Below are 15,277 nucleotides of genomic sequence, written 5' to 3'. Positions count from 1 at the left end.
AAGTCCTCTGTCTCTGTTATTCTTAAGTATCACACCGCTAAGGTTTGTCAGTGCTGTGGTACCACTTCAGTGAAGGCTGTGTGGTACAGCTCTCTGTAAATTAATTAGTCGAGGCTGCACAGATATTCTAAAAGCTGCTCTCTTAAACTGCCTCAGAGATATGCAAGATTTGTGGGGAATTAAAATTTAAATACAACTTTACTAATCAAGTCTTGCTTTCACATTTCAATGACACTTTGTGTGATAATAAATGAGTCCATGAAAATACTACTAACCAAAATTTTATTTGCTTTCAATTAGAGCTAAAGGAAGGGTGTTCAATTTTGCTTTTGAGACTCAAGTTTTACATCAGATTTTATCTAGACTTACTGGCAACAATTTTCATAAGATAACTACAACGAACTTAATCGATATTTAAATGGGAAATGTGCCCGTATTTGAAATTCACATGTGCTACAACTAAATTAGCTATCTAGTAATTTATATAAACAACATAATAACAAAAATATGGATTTCATGCTCCTTTACTGAGACTTTACTTGTTAAATTTGTTCATTATAATTTAGCTTAATATTAACATTTGATATGTTTTATCAAAGATAATGTTGTTTTCACTTCATGTCTCAATTCAAAATACCAAGAGGATTTTTGCAGTAAATAATTTTTAAAACCACTGGAACTAGATGTTTGGTAAATATTACACCTCAAGATAAGTAAAATGAATACATAAAAATAGTAAAAGTTAGTTGTGTAAAGGTTTTTACTGCAAATTAAAAAAGAAACGCAAAGTCTTCCAGAGATCACGAGCCTTCCAATTATATACATAAGAGATTCATGAACTCCTCTGTAATCCTAAAATGAAGTCCCTACAGTCTCATTATAGTGATGGTGAAAAATTCATATTTGTTATACAGCGGAGATGATTTAGAGACTTTTTTAATAGCTAATTTGTTTCAAAAACATGGAACACTATATGTAGAAATCTTTTGAGACAGTACCATTGAGAAGAGGCTGTCCTTCATGCACATCCTCCGATAAGACTGCGCTGTAAACATCTTCAGGAAATCCAGTCTTGCATAATGCGATTTCACCAGAAGCCTCTACAGACGCCTGCAACACAAGAAAAAAAATGTACGCAATGATTGCTACCTCCTTCAACTGAGAAACATTCCACTTGGCATAAAGCCTCATTTTTCAACTATCTTGTACAAACAACCCCTTTGTTTCCAAGTGGTTACATTTAGAATGTAGGGGGCAAAGGGTTAATCTTTTTGATAACTGGAGTAGAAGAAACAAATCCCACTTGTCTTGCCCAGTAAAATCTAAATAATACACATTCTAGGTTCTTCTAAGGACTTAACATTTCAATTAAAATGGTCATCGTGACTGGGAACTACTAAGTTGGCGCTGAGGAATGGGAGAAAGAGTTGAATATTCTTTAGGCTCCACAAATCACTATCACTAACTTAATTTTTCATCATAAGCATGAAAAATGTATACATTCAAGTAAATAGACTTTCACATTCTCATTTAATTCTCTGGCTGTGAAGTTTGTTTCAATATGCTCTGTGCATTACGAACAAAATGACAATATAATGCAGGATACACAGCATCTCATACAAAGTAAAACTAATCAATCTAAAGCAACAACTTCTCTAATTTGAAGGATAAGAATACACTACAAAGATAAATAACGATTAATAAAATTACGTGTAATTTTTTATACTCAAAATTTATAAAGTAACTGAGTATTTCTTACTATCTCCTCTATCATCATATGTACAGTTAATTACCCAGTGAGTTCACAACTCAATCAAAACAAAGTGCTATCCACTTAGACCTCCAAGTCAGGTTTCACTACTTCTTCAGATCCTACTGACACAATTGCAAGGCTGTTAGCGCTAAGTAGAACTCGTACAGCATTAACATTAATTACAGGACACTCTAGCCACACTGACGAGGACCCAAAGACTGGAAGAGAAAGAGTGGTTGGAGGCCATCTGAGGAAGGGATTTCAGTAGCCATAGCAGCAGCATTAGGAATAGTCTACATTGGTGAGGAGACATCAGAGACAGAGAGGAAGGAAAAAGGCAATCCCTGGAAGCAGAAGAACCTCAGAACAGTTGTTCGGAGTGAAGCAAATACAATGCAGCTTAATAACTGAAGGACTACCTGGATTACACATGTGAAGACCTGCAAATATTAATGTCGCAAAAATCCAGACTAACCCAATATTTAAACTGATTTTTTTCAAAGCTGAGAAAATCTTTATTTTATTTCTAATAAATATGGACCTTATTAAATATTACACAGTATTTAATCTCAAAACGTTATTAGGAGCAACAGTGAGATACGTACATTCCCATCAAATTAGCAAACGGTTGTAAATCTGTTACTCATTCTTGAACCTCCATGTGCAAGAAAGGATTGTATCAAGTCAAGGATATGGAGAACAACCAACCCCTGCAGGTATTAGTAGAAACTAGTACATTCACCTTGGGGTGCAAGTTCACAAATTCTAGTGAAGTTGAATACAGATATATCCTACGATGAAGATACATTGCTAGGGAAACTCTCCCACGTGTACTCAGTAGACATATACAGAAACGTTCACTGCAGTATGGCTAATAACAACAGAACTGAAGGCTACTTAAACGTCCATCAACAGGAAAACAGACGAATAAATTAGCACACAGTCAAAAAGGGAAACTCAGCAGCATTAAAATGGAAGAATTGGAGCTACGTTGCTCCACATGACTACGTCACAAGAAAACATCAGTTTAAATTCTATGTAAGACTGAATGAGAAATTTAATTGTAAATAAACACAGGGATAACTACTATTTTCAGTAACTTTAGGAGCCGATTTGTGCAGCATTCCAAATTCAGATTAAAGATAAAGCACACTGCATTATGAATCTTGCAAAATAATAAAGAGTATGACTGATGATTCCATTTATCTAAAGTTTAAACATGAAAGATAATATATTGCTATGGATACATACATATGTAGCAAGAATATAAAAATGTCCAGGGTAATGATGAAACACCAAAGTTAGGACAGTGGCTACTTCAAGGGAAGGAGAGAAAGAAAAGGCATCAGGAAAGATCACACAGCTAGTTTCAATTTTATCTGTAATAATTCTTTTCTTCCTAAAAGAATCTGAGGCAAACAAGGTAAAATATGAAATTTGTGTAGGCACACGGGTGTAAATTATAGTATTTCCCGCACTTCTTCCATGCTCCATGTGTTTCATGATAAAAAGAGAAACTATTAGGAACTAACTGAGAAGTGAAAAGTGGGGCTACCGACACACATCAAGTTTGGGACACTGGAGATAATACGAGAGTTGCCACCTGTAAGTACCCAGGCATTTATACTGGGCCTGGCACAGAGAAAGAACTCACTAATGAAAGCTTTTGTGTTTAGCTAACAAAAACAAATTAAGCGGAACTCCCCGTTTGATACATAAAATGGATAGATCTGTTGTAAATCTGTGTCCCACTGGTATGTTAGGGGTCTGCCTATTCATATCTAGTCAAGGCTTCTAACAGAGGCGAGGCCACAGAAGGGCCGCTAACCCAGGGAGGTAGGTAGGAGCAAAGCTCGGCAGGGTTAATCAGGCCAGAAGCAAACAATGGGGGAAAGGGAGCACACAGTAACTTGGGTTGCATTTCAACGTGGACAGCCTGGTTTGGACAGCATGCATTTTTATAGGTAAGAACCCAGAGATCAATCAAAGCTAAGGACTCGATGATAACTGAAAGCTTTTCACTACTAATTATGTTTTCCAGGGGATACGAATTCACAATAACACAACACAATCCTGGTCCCAACCCACAAGAACAGGATTTCAAGGCCTCGTGAAGTCCACCCACAGTACGTGAATGTTAACTTCTGAGTTTCAGTCTCTGACTTCCATCAGATAAGGGGACTTCTGTTCTCACCACGCTGAAAACCCAAAAGTCAAACCCCACTACTGTCCAGTCGATGCCAAATGAATACAATCTCCACACTGGAGATGCTCTGAGCGTGTTTTATGCCAAGCGCTGTGCTAGTAAGTGCTCCACCATCAATATCTAATTAAATTCTCACAGCAACCCTAGGAGGCTGGGGCTGGCACTGAGATGGCGCGAGAGCAGAGCTGGTGAGCCAGGCTCATTCGCTCTTGACCCTCTAGTGGCAACAGCCTTATAAAGGACAATGAGTGTTCTCTAGTCGAACCCAAAGCTAACACTTGAATGCTCTACAACTGTGGTTCTCAACTATGGGTAACGTTGTCCCCCACGGGACATTTGGCCATGTCTGGAGACATTTTTGGTTGTCACAACTGGGGGAATGCTACTGGTATCTCGTGTGTAGAGGCCAAAGATGCGGCTAAAATCCTACAAGTAACAGGATAGTCCCTCCAAAGAAGTATCCAGCCCAAAATGGCAGCAGTGCCAAGCTTAGGTTGAGAAATTCTGTTATACATCAGCCCACCTGAAAAGGGCTGTCCAACTATCATTTAACACCTTTAGCAGTAGGGAGCTCACTGTCTCCTCAAAAAGTCCATTATACTTTAGAAAACTCTTGTTGGTACCTGTTCCCCTTCAGAAAGCCAAAATCCAGCCCCTGTAGCTCATCCTCAACATGAACTGATCACTTGGCCACGCCCCAAACTAGGCACTGAAAATTGAAAGAAGAGAAGGAGAAACCCTCCCCTCAAGAAGGTCACCGTGTGAGGCGTAGATTGTGAATAGTATGCATTTTCCCAAAGTTTGAATACTCCAAGTGTTGTCAAACTTTTTCTGCAAAGGGACAGAGAGCAAACACTTTAAGTTTTGCTGGGACCATAGGATCTTGGTTCAAACTACTCAACTCTGCTGTTGCAATGCAAAAGCAGCCAGAGACTACTGGTAAACTGATGAGTTTTTATTACCATTGCAATAAAACTTTATTCGTGGACAATGAAATTTGAATTTCATACAACTTTCAAGTACCACAAAATGTTCTCCTTTTTTGATTTTTTTTCTAATGCATTTAAGCATTTAAAAATATGAAAACCATTCTTGGCTCCTGGCTGTACAAAAGGAGACACGAGGACTGTAGTTTGCAGACACCTACAATAATGTGTCCAGTTTTATAAAACTTTTGCTTTCTCACTTAATTCCCATGATAGCCCCCTGGGGGAGGTGAAATTATCCACATTTTACAAATGAGCAAACAGGTTTTCACACAGAGCTTCTGTGAATACCCAGGACCTCACATCCAAGAGGCAAAGGCAGGATTCTAACCTTGTACTCTTTCCAAGTACAATAAATAATTACAATACAATTCATTCAAGCAACATGTTCTGAATGTCCATTGCCAACGGAAAAAGACAATGAAGACACAGCCCTGCCCTTAAGGAGCTCAGGGCTTAATGTGGGAGCAAAACAAAGAGATAATTACAATGCAGAGTGGTTACCCAGACGCAGAGACACGCAGAGGTCCGAAGTGAGGGGAGCCCTGAAAGGGTGCTTTGGGCCTCCCAAGCAGAGCCCAGGAGCAGCCAGACGGTGGGGGGTGGCGGGGAAGCCATCCCAAGCCCTCACTGCTTGAGCTAGAACAAGGCGGCAAGAAGCAGCATAGTGCCTGGGGAATTACAATGAGTTCAGTGTCACTGGAGTCCAACAAGCAAGGCAGGGAGTCAAAAGTTGAGGCTGGCGAGTTAGACGGGGTTAGATCATAGATGGCCCCAGTGTCTGGAAGCTTGGGGGAGCCAGGGACAGATTTTAAGCACAGCAGATTATGTCTGACAGAGAATATTCTGGTGGCTTCACGGGAAATATATGTGGGAGGGGGAGAGGAAAAATGACAGCTGTAAGACAAGTTAGGACACAGGCCTGAATCCAGGCAGGGGTTGCAGGAATAAAAAAGTGGCGGCAGATTTTATCAATATCCAGGCAGTTAAAATTGATGGAGATTAGTGAGGGCAGGGACTCACAATGAAGGGAGGGAGGAGGAGGAGTGAGGAAATGACAGCCTCCCCCATGTTTCCCGCTGAGCGACCATGGACATGGACTCCACAGACTAAGAAAGATACTCGGGAAATCGTTGCATCACGAACAAAGTGCTAAAGCAGCAGAAAGAATGGGAAGAAAAATCTGCCTGTGGAAAAAAATGTATGGCAGGAACAAAGCCCATGTTGACTTATATTGAACTTGGAGTCAACTAAAACAAGACTAAAAACCAATCTTTTTTATCAGGCAACTGTTGTTAAGTCATGTCTTCCTTATCAATACCTCTGATGTCGATTGTGGGCCCCTAGGAGCAACGTTTAAGGAGTTGTGGTGGCGCAGTGGTTAAGCGCTCAGCTGCTAACCGAAAGGTTTGCGGTTTGAACCCACAAGCAGCTCTGTGGCAGAAAATGCCTGGTGATCTGCTTCCATAAAGATCGCAGCCTAGGAAACCCTACGAGGCAGTTCTACTACATACTATAGGGTTGCTATGAGTTAAAACTGACTCAACAGCACACAACAACAACAAGGGCAACATTTTACTTTTAACTCTCTGATACCTGCTCTCTATAAAATTAATTCCAGCTAATTTTAGCCATTCCCCCAAGCTTTAGGTCTCGAGAAAGTCTAACGAGACACCCCAATGTTCTAGTCATCATAAAGATGCTGCTCAGACAACTCAATGTTCTTAGTCATCATAAAGATGCTGCTTGTAGTCTTACGACAGGGTGTGTCATCTGCCTCAGGCATCCCCTTCCCACTGGCCCAGGCCAACCCCGGCTCTTGGGAAGAGGTATGCAGTCAGCTGTAATGGTAGTGGTTGGGACCATGGACTTTTAACAAATCAGTTGCCGGAGTTTGAATCCTGGCTCCATTACTGACAATCTGTAAGACCTCAGAGATGTCACAGTCCCCCCATCTGTACAGTAATAAAAAAGGCAACACATACTCATAGAGCAGACGTGAGGGTTAAATGAGTTGATACTGTAAGTCACTTAGGATAGTGCCTGGCACGTGGTTATTTGATATTTTAGCTATTATTAATAGCAGTATTGATATTATTATAACACAAATCCAACTCATGGTAAGTCTGTCATACAGCGGAGTGGTTCCAAACTTGCTCTGCTAGCAGGTATTCTGGGGCATTTGTTTAAAATACAGATTCATAGGTACCAACTCCAGACTCATTAAGACAGAGCCTCAGGAGATGTGATGGGGAAATCTGTATACTTAGCAGGTGCCTCGTGTGATTCCTTCGCAGTGTGTATTGCATTTGGTGGCCGGGCATTCAGCCCATACCTCTTCCTCTAACCCCCGAGACTTTTCTGAACTCCAAATACAGTATACCTACCTTCTTGTCCTAGCCTTCAAGTCTAATAACTTAACAAAAACAAAAAGAAATAATGAAACAATTATTTTTCTGTTCTTAACAATTCCATGCTTTCTCCTAGTTATTGTGTACATCTGAAAATGAAAACCGCAAGCCATTGTTTTATAATTACCGCTTCTAGAATTTCACCCTATGTGAGCACGGGGCTCCCTATTCTTTTGTTTGGAAACTACCTCTGCTTGATTTTTTTAATTGGGACAGTATCCCCTTCTCCAATCCTTTAGTAATTCTTGTTTCCTGAATCCCTCAAACATTACAGTCAGCAAGTCCTCCCAACCACCAGGCCGAAATTCATGCTGGTCAGAATATCTGAACTCATTTAGTGCCACTCCAAGCTCTCACACAATCAGCTCACCTATCTTGAGTTTCAATTTCCTCTTACAAGTATTTGCTCTACTCTTCCCAGGCTGAAGATCGACCTCCTTGTCTAAAAAGGACAGCAGTGTAATAGGAGTTGAGGAGTTCTGCTTGCCTGTTAGTATTAGTCTATCTGTTCCGGTTCTGCCCTCAAAGAGACATCTCTTTTGTTCTTGTTAAAAACTTTCTGTAGTCTCAGTAGTGTGAACTTTTAAAGCCTTGAATTCACTACTCTTTTAAGTTCCTGTTACCATCATTCTTTTTTAAGGTATCCTTTCCTTTTTCAAGAATATACCAGTTATCCTTGGTCACTGGTTCTGCTTTCCCATATCCTCCAGGTCACTCCTAAATTGAAGCTCTTAAATATTCCATGTGGAGCCACACCAGACTTTCCAATCAACTCTTCCTGATCAAGATCATTTGTTAAGAATTTCACATCTGAAAGTGGCCCAAACCTATTGGAATCATCTTCCTGGCTCTAAAGACTGTCTAACTAAAACCTGGAATATGTTGGTTATCGAACTCTTAAATTGGATGATGTCTTCTCCTAAAGCATTAATCTCTTCCTTTTTGCTCATCATGCATCCTATGGTCAAAATCAAATAACAATTTGATTATGGTAAAGTAGATTATCAAATTTGGCCAACAGAGCTGAAACCCTCCTTTTATTTTGTTCTCCTCGTTCTTTATGGGAATAAAGGCAGGTAATGTGTTCAGCAGTTAAGACTGACGGCTCTGGAGTAAACCTGCTTGGGTTTAAAATCCTGTCTCCACCCCCTACCACCTGTGTCCTTCACAAGTTATATAACCTCATTGTATCTTAGTTTCTTGTTCTGTGATAGTAACAATAATAATGATGATGATGATATAGTTGATAATATTTCCAACATGGATTGTTGTAAAGAGTATAAAGTGCGGAAAAATAATACCGATTGACCATAAAGAAAAATTTAGCTATTATTATGTTGTTGCTTTTGTTGTAGAGACTTATTTCTTTGCTCAGTGAACACTGAGAAATATTTTAAAAGAATTTTGTGAAGTATGAATACTGTAGAGAAATCAAGGTCACAAGAAATTATTTTTAAAAAGTTTCACAAATAGATACGAAAGAAACACAAATGGAATTCCTTCTATAATACGTGTTTTGTGGGGTGGGGGAGGTGGATAGGGGTGATAGACAAAGGGGGAAACTATAGTAATACTTTTATTATGCACTGAAGTCTTCAAAATGATAGAAAAGAATACAGACAATTAATGAAGACATTTTTAAAAGTGGTTAATTAGGTACATGGTAATAGAATAATGAAATTGTTCAAGACCAATTCTGCATGACTTATTTTTTTATTTTTTTAATCCAATTTATCACCAAGCAATTACATTTGCCAGATTCTCTACATTTCACAGGATTCCAGCCATGATGTTGGAGGCTATGTTAAGAAGATTAATCAAGAGCTACTGCCACTCTCTTAAGGTTTTCTCTGTGTCCTTTATGACAGATGACGCTTTGAATTTAATATCCCTTGAAACAAGCTTTAAACGTACAGAGGTTGAACAATGGACTTAAGATATTTTTGTTTTGTCCCATACCATTTTGGAGGGAAAGCGCAGCATTGTGTACAGGTTCTTTAACTCTTTCTTACCTTCATGATAATCTAGACTATCTTAGGTGCAAACGCTTATAATCCACTTGGGAATTCATTCAACTAAATACATGGAATGAATGGCAATTTCTAATATTTACTTAGCGCTTACCGTGTGCCAAGAAATGTATGACTGCACTTTCTGTGCATTTCATCTCACTGAATCCTCACAACAACCCTACGGGTAAACCCGTTGCTGTCGAGTCCATTCCCACTCATGTCGACCCCACATATTTAAAAGGAGAACTGTGCTCCACAGGGTTTTCAATGGCTGTAATCTTATAGAAGTAGATCACCAGGTCTTTCTTCTGCAATCCTATGGGTAGGTACTATTATTAGTGCCATTTTGCAGGTGAGGAAGCAGTCTTAAAGTATCCTGTCCTAGGTCATTTAGCCAGTCAGTCTAGGGACAGTATTCAAACCAGCACCAAATGGCTTTTGAGACCACCCTTAACCATAGCCCAACTGCCAAATAAAAGCCATCAAAAGCATCTACATACATTGACACATTAATACCTGACTGAGGACTGCAAATGATCAGAGAGTTAATATCAAGTGAAAAATCTGCTTTCTGCCATTGTGATTTTTTCCTAAAATATGATTCTTACATATATGATGTGTATGATATGGAGTCCCTAGGTGGTACAAACAGTTTACATGCTCAGCTGCTAACTGAAAGGTTGGAGGTTTGAGTCCACCCAGAGGCTCCTCCCAAGAAAGGTCTGGCAATCTATTTTTGAAAAATCAGTCATTGAAAACTCTATGGACACAGTTCTACTCTGACACACATGAAGTCACCATTCGTCAGAATCGGCTTAACAGCGACTGGTTATATATGATATGTGACATGTCATAGAAACGACTGCTATGCTTCTCTGGTCACTATGGATAAATTGGAGAGAAACACAGCTCAGGTTAAATTTTCTTACACATCTTATTTTTTAAGTCATACAAATAAAAGCCCCCAAAACTTTTCTAAGTACACATCGAAAAATATCAGTAAATACCTATCACTACTATCATAATTTTCAGCGGATGGTATTTATGAAAGAATAATTACGGTCTACAATAAACTCTCTGCACACTTTCTATGCACTGGGGTCACCGGTATTCATGTACACTTTGGCCCATTTCATAAAACTGAGAGCATGGTTTTACTTTTTAAAAATTATTACAGATGTTTACAGTTTCTGTAACTTTGACTCAATTGGAGTAGCTGGCCATAGCAATAACTTATCTGAGTCCTTGGTAAGATAAACATAACCCAATTATAACAGTATTCTTATGAGAAAATAGCATTTATGACACAGCTTCCAGACACATGCACCGCCGTAAGAGCGGACTGTCAATAACGTCGGAGTTTAACACCATTCCTGGATGTGTCCAGAAGCAGCACCCATCCAGTGGTGTTCTAACAGATCAAGCGATAAAGAAGTAAATCCACATGTCCTGCACACAAATTGAGATGTTATAGAGCTAATATAGTCCGTTGAAGCTTCAACACAAGAGCTAAAGACTAGCATTTTCCAACCACGGATATACTGTGAGTGATTTAAGTTTGGCTATTTTGCTAGTTTCACTGTGTTACCTCTATAGGAAGAATGCTCCCCACCACCCCACCCTCCTCCATGTTCTTTCCATGGGGAAGGATCTCTGCTAACTATAACACTCCAACCTCTTTCTACTTCACCATACCCAGGCCCCAGACAGCAGTTCTCAGAGTGTGGTCTGGGGACCACTATCCAAGACTCTTTCAGGGGATGTGCAAAGGCACTACTATTTTCATAACATAATAATACGTATTTTCTTTTTTCAGTCTCGTTCTCTCACAAGCATACAGCGGAGTTTTTCAGAGGCTACATAATGCGTGATATCTCAACAGAGTCAATGCAAAAGCAGATATGAGAAATTAGCTGTCTTTTGAGCCAGACATTAACGAGATTTGCAAAAATGTAAAAAGACAGTGCTATTCTTCTCACTATTTTTTTTTTCTATTTTAGAGAATAAGCTTATTTTTCATAAAAATATGTATATACTAGAGGAACCCCCGAAACTATGCCCCCTGGACGCTCTGTTAACCCAGAACTGAAACCATTCCCAAAGCCCACTCTTCAGACAAAGATTAGAGAGGACTATAAAACAAAAAATACTACATGTGAGGAATGTTAGTTCAATCAGATACACGAGACCAAATGGCCAGCTCCTGTCCAAAAGCAGGACGAAAAGGCAGGAAGGGATAGGAACTGGTCGAATGGACACAGGGAACCCGGGGTGGAAAGGGGAGTGTGCTGTCACATTGTGCAGACTGCAACCAATGTCACAAAACAGTATGTATATAAATTTTTGAATGAGAAATTAACTTGAGCTATAAACTTTCACCTAAAGTAGTACAATTTAAAAAAAAAAATTCATTTGATAATGCTCACAGAAAAAAAAGTGTATATATGTTAACACATGTAATGGGTTATTTTTAAAAGAATTAATAAATATTTTTAAACTGAGTTTAATTTCTACTATGGTAAACACTGATAGATATTACCCACACATACAAATGCTCTTGGGGTCGTCAATAGTTTTTAAGAGTGTTAAAGGGTCCTGAGACCGTTTGTGAGCTGCTGCCCTGGAGAGAAGAGGGATGGACTGAATGTATCAGAAGGCTGCATTCGAAAGAAGAATCTGATCAGCTGGTCCCAGCCCAGTCCTCTACTCCTCCCACCTGGGAGTCCGCGTGCCACAGTCAACAAGTGAGGCCATCTCATTTTCCCTGCTCTGAGTATGCAGATACCCTGCAGCATTTCTGGGGGGCAGGTGACCCAGCCCTGCCTGCAGGTAGGCGGGTTTGTCTGTGGAAATCTGGGATTTGGATAAAAAGTGGATTTGCCCACAGATAAAAAGCCACGCCCTCCAGCCTGGAATTTATCAGACTCCCGGTGGTATTTTCCTTTCCTATCTATTGACTTGTTTGGCTTATATTTCACTTAGTTCAGAACTCAGGCAGGGAAGAGGGGTCCTACTGATTGGGCCCCTTCAAAGACTTCAGCATTTATTTGAGAAATAAAAAAGGAGTCCAATGCTGGGGAAAAAGATGCTCATGAAGGGACTGCGGCATCTGGAAGGGCAGAAAGGATGCTTCTCTCCAGCCCTGCATGTTTTTTCTGAACTTGGTGGTCTGCAGTCTCTACCGTGCAGTGTGGCTGGTTTTTATAGTTGGGCAGGTGGCTTTTAACATCAAGAAGCTTTAATCCCTAAACCACAGTATTTTGATCTTGATGTGTGACCACAACTTACGGCAGCTTATTCCATAGGAAAGTGGCTATTTCTATAGATGCAGGGTTTCAGGCAAAGGCAGTGGACCTCAGGAAGGACAGTAGGCCAAGGATCTGAGAAAAGTGTAAGGACACACAGTGACCTCGGCCAAACGGTGGGCACTTGTGGGTGCAGGCTGCTGCAGCTTGACCTGGATCGACACAGGCAAGGGCCCTACTAAGAATTTGAAGCAGCTCAAGACTTCCGAGGAGCCAGGGAGCCCAGGCCTGAATAAGCAGAGGCCACTGAGACACAGACACCCGCACTGCCTAGACTCAGGAGCAAATCAGTGCTATTTTCAAACGACAGTTCAAGAGCCCGAATGAGGTTCTCACTTTAAATTATTAGTGACCAGCCTGTGAGGACAGCCCCAGATTAGCTGCCTCAAATTCCACAGAGCCAAGGGGAGTACATCTTGGCCTCTTACAGCTTGACCACAGGCTCAAGGGTCAGCCTCCACTAAGAGGTCTGGAGACGGCCTTCCTGGGCCAAAGCAACCCCACAGCAAGGGGCATTGAAAGAGCCAAGGTGAAACTGACTGAAAACGTCAGCTCCCAGGACAGGGTGTCCACCAGTCACCCACCAGGCAGAGCCCACGCTTGTGACAGCACTGGGCTCTGAGGGAAATGAAAACTAGGAGGTTCTGAATGTACTGGTTGGGACGTGAAAGGGAACTGCGAGAGGCTCCCTGTGGAAGGTTAAACTTAGCACTATGTGTTATCACCTGGGGGTGGGGGGTAGGGGAATCCACCATGCATGCTGGCTTTTTCTCTCAGATAGCTGGCAATTGAGACACTGCCACCCACCTGCAAGGCTCAGAATGTGGCAATGCAGCAAACCCAGTCTTTTTTAGGTGCTTTTCTTTCCCATTCAGCAGAGTAAATATCTTTTAGTTCCCATTTACCCTCTGAACTCTCTGCTTACTTCAAAGGTCATGGATTTTAGACAAGAGGCTTAGACCAGCTAGTACTCAGGGAAGACTAGAATGGAAAACATTTTCTCTGTCCACTATCAGTACTTCACTCAGATATCACTGGCCCTCTATTACGGTCTCCGGAACATGAAGAGCAGGCTCTGGGAACATAATTTCACTTGGGACAACTCTTCCAAGAGCAGGAATTCGTTTGCTTTCTAAATTTGTTGAGTGTGTGACTGCTGTTGTAATCATCTTGCATGGCCCATTAGCTTTTGGGACTCTTTTAAAAAAAAAGTAAAGCTATAGATTTTCTAAGGCTTCCCGAGTTTGGGGGCAATAGTGTCCTGACAGACTGCCCACCTCTGAGGGGAACTGCCACACCTCTGGAGGAACACATACTCAATGGCTCAGAACATAATTTCAATGGTGAATCCAAAGGCTAGGGAACACCAGAGTGGAACCTTGATTCCCTACTGCCCTAACACTCCTGACCTCTGTCTACCTCTCTGGTTAGTCTGGATGAAACAACTGAGCCATCGAGCCCATTCCCTTCATCACCTGTTTTCTCTGGGGAGCCAGCCTGCCTACAGAGTGCAAATATTATGATGCTGTAGGTCTTATAGGGGCAGGATCTCCAGGTGGGGAAGCCTACCTTTATCCTGCACTGTCAGAGATGAGACGCAAGGGGGGAATTCATTCTAAGAGCCAATACATTTAAGCCACACTCCCCAACCTAGTCCTTATCAGTAATAAAGGTGGTATTTTCATTCTTTACCTGCTGACTCTTTTATCTTATTTCATATTTGCCCAGAACTCAGGGGGGTGAGAAGCACTATTTATTAGGTCCCTTCAAAGACACAGAAATCACCTACGAAGTCTCAACCTTACTTAACAGTCAAAGGCCAAGATTAAATATCAAAAAGAAATCAGGTCAAATAACACAATACATCAGCAGCAGTGCCACAATCCCACTAGGATGGCTGGGCACTGACGGTATGAAAGCAGACAACCAAGGCCCCTCAAGTACTTGGGGAGTCCCAGCAATGGCAACAGACAGCACATTTACCTCTGGATTACTGGGCGAGTACAGATCTGAGTCAGGCTGGCATGAGATCAGGAGAACCATTAACCACTCTCATCAGACACCTGCATCTCACTGAAGTCATCGCCAAGGGGCCCTGAAGAAGCCCTGGTGGTACAGTGGTTAAGAAGAGTTTGGTTGCTAACTAAAAGGTCGGCAGTTCGAATCCACCAGCCGCTCCTTGGAAACCCTATGTGGCAGTTCTACTCTGTCCTATAAGGTTGCTATGAATTGGAATCCACTCGACAGCAACAGGTTTGGTTTTTTTGATAAGGGGCCCTGCAGCCAGTGATAGAAATCACCTGTTTCCAAAGTAGCTTATCCCACTTCTAGCTCTATCTCTTAGATCTTCCCATTCACTAAAGCCAAAATTACGCTCCCTGCCACTGGGATCCCTTACATCCTCATTCTAATGTCCAAATCCTCCTCCAGATTGCAACCCTGCAATGTCTTGAGTAGCTTTCTCTTGCTCCTCCTGCAACTACTCTTGCAGCCTTGAATGGAACTTGGGAGCTGTTATCGAGAAGGCAAATCACTGTGCAAGCCCCGGTAGGATCACCTACTAAAAGTGAGCCGTCAGGTGAACTGCTGAAGGAGGGCTCGTTC

The 15,277-nt window shown here is 41.2% G+C and overlaps 1 protein-coding gene across 1 annotated transcript in view; it reads right to left on the bottom strand.

The window, feature by feature from the left end:
* CDH2 (cadherin 2) overlaps positions 1 to 15,277 on the bottom strand; it is a 262,696-nt gene that overhangs the window by 231,982 nt on the left and 15,437 nt on the right. The window contains exon 2 of the mRNA XM_004387755.3: positions 999 to 1,110. Within this exon, the coding sequence (XP_004387812.1) occupies positions 999 to 1,110 (112 nt within the window). The remainder of the gene's footprint in view (positions 1 to 998; positions 1,111 to 15,277) is intronic.

Source organism: Trichechus manatus, unplaced genomic scaffold (genome assembly GCF_000243295.1).
Source record: "Trichechus manatus latirostris isolate Lorelei unplaced genomic scaffold, TriManLat1.0 scaffold00193, whole genome shotgun sequence".
Taxonomy (NCBI): Eukaryota; Metazoa; Chordata; class Mammalia; order Sirenia; family Trichechidae; genus Trichechus; species Trichechus manatus.
Note: the sequence above shows the minus strand (reverse complement) of the source record. Positions and strands in the feature narration are given on the sequence as shown.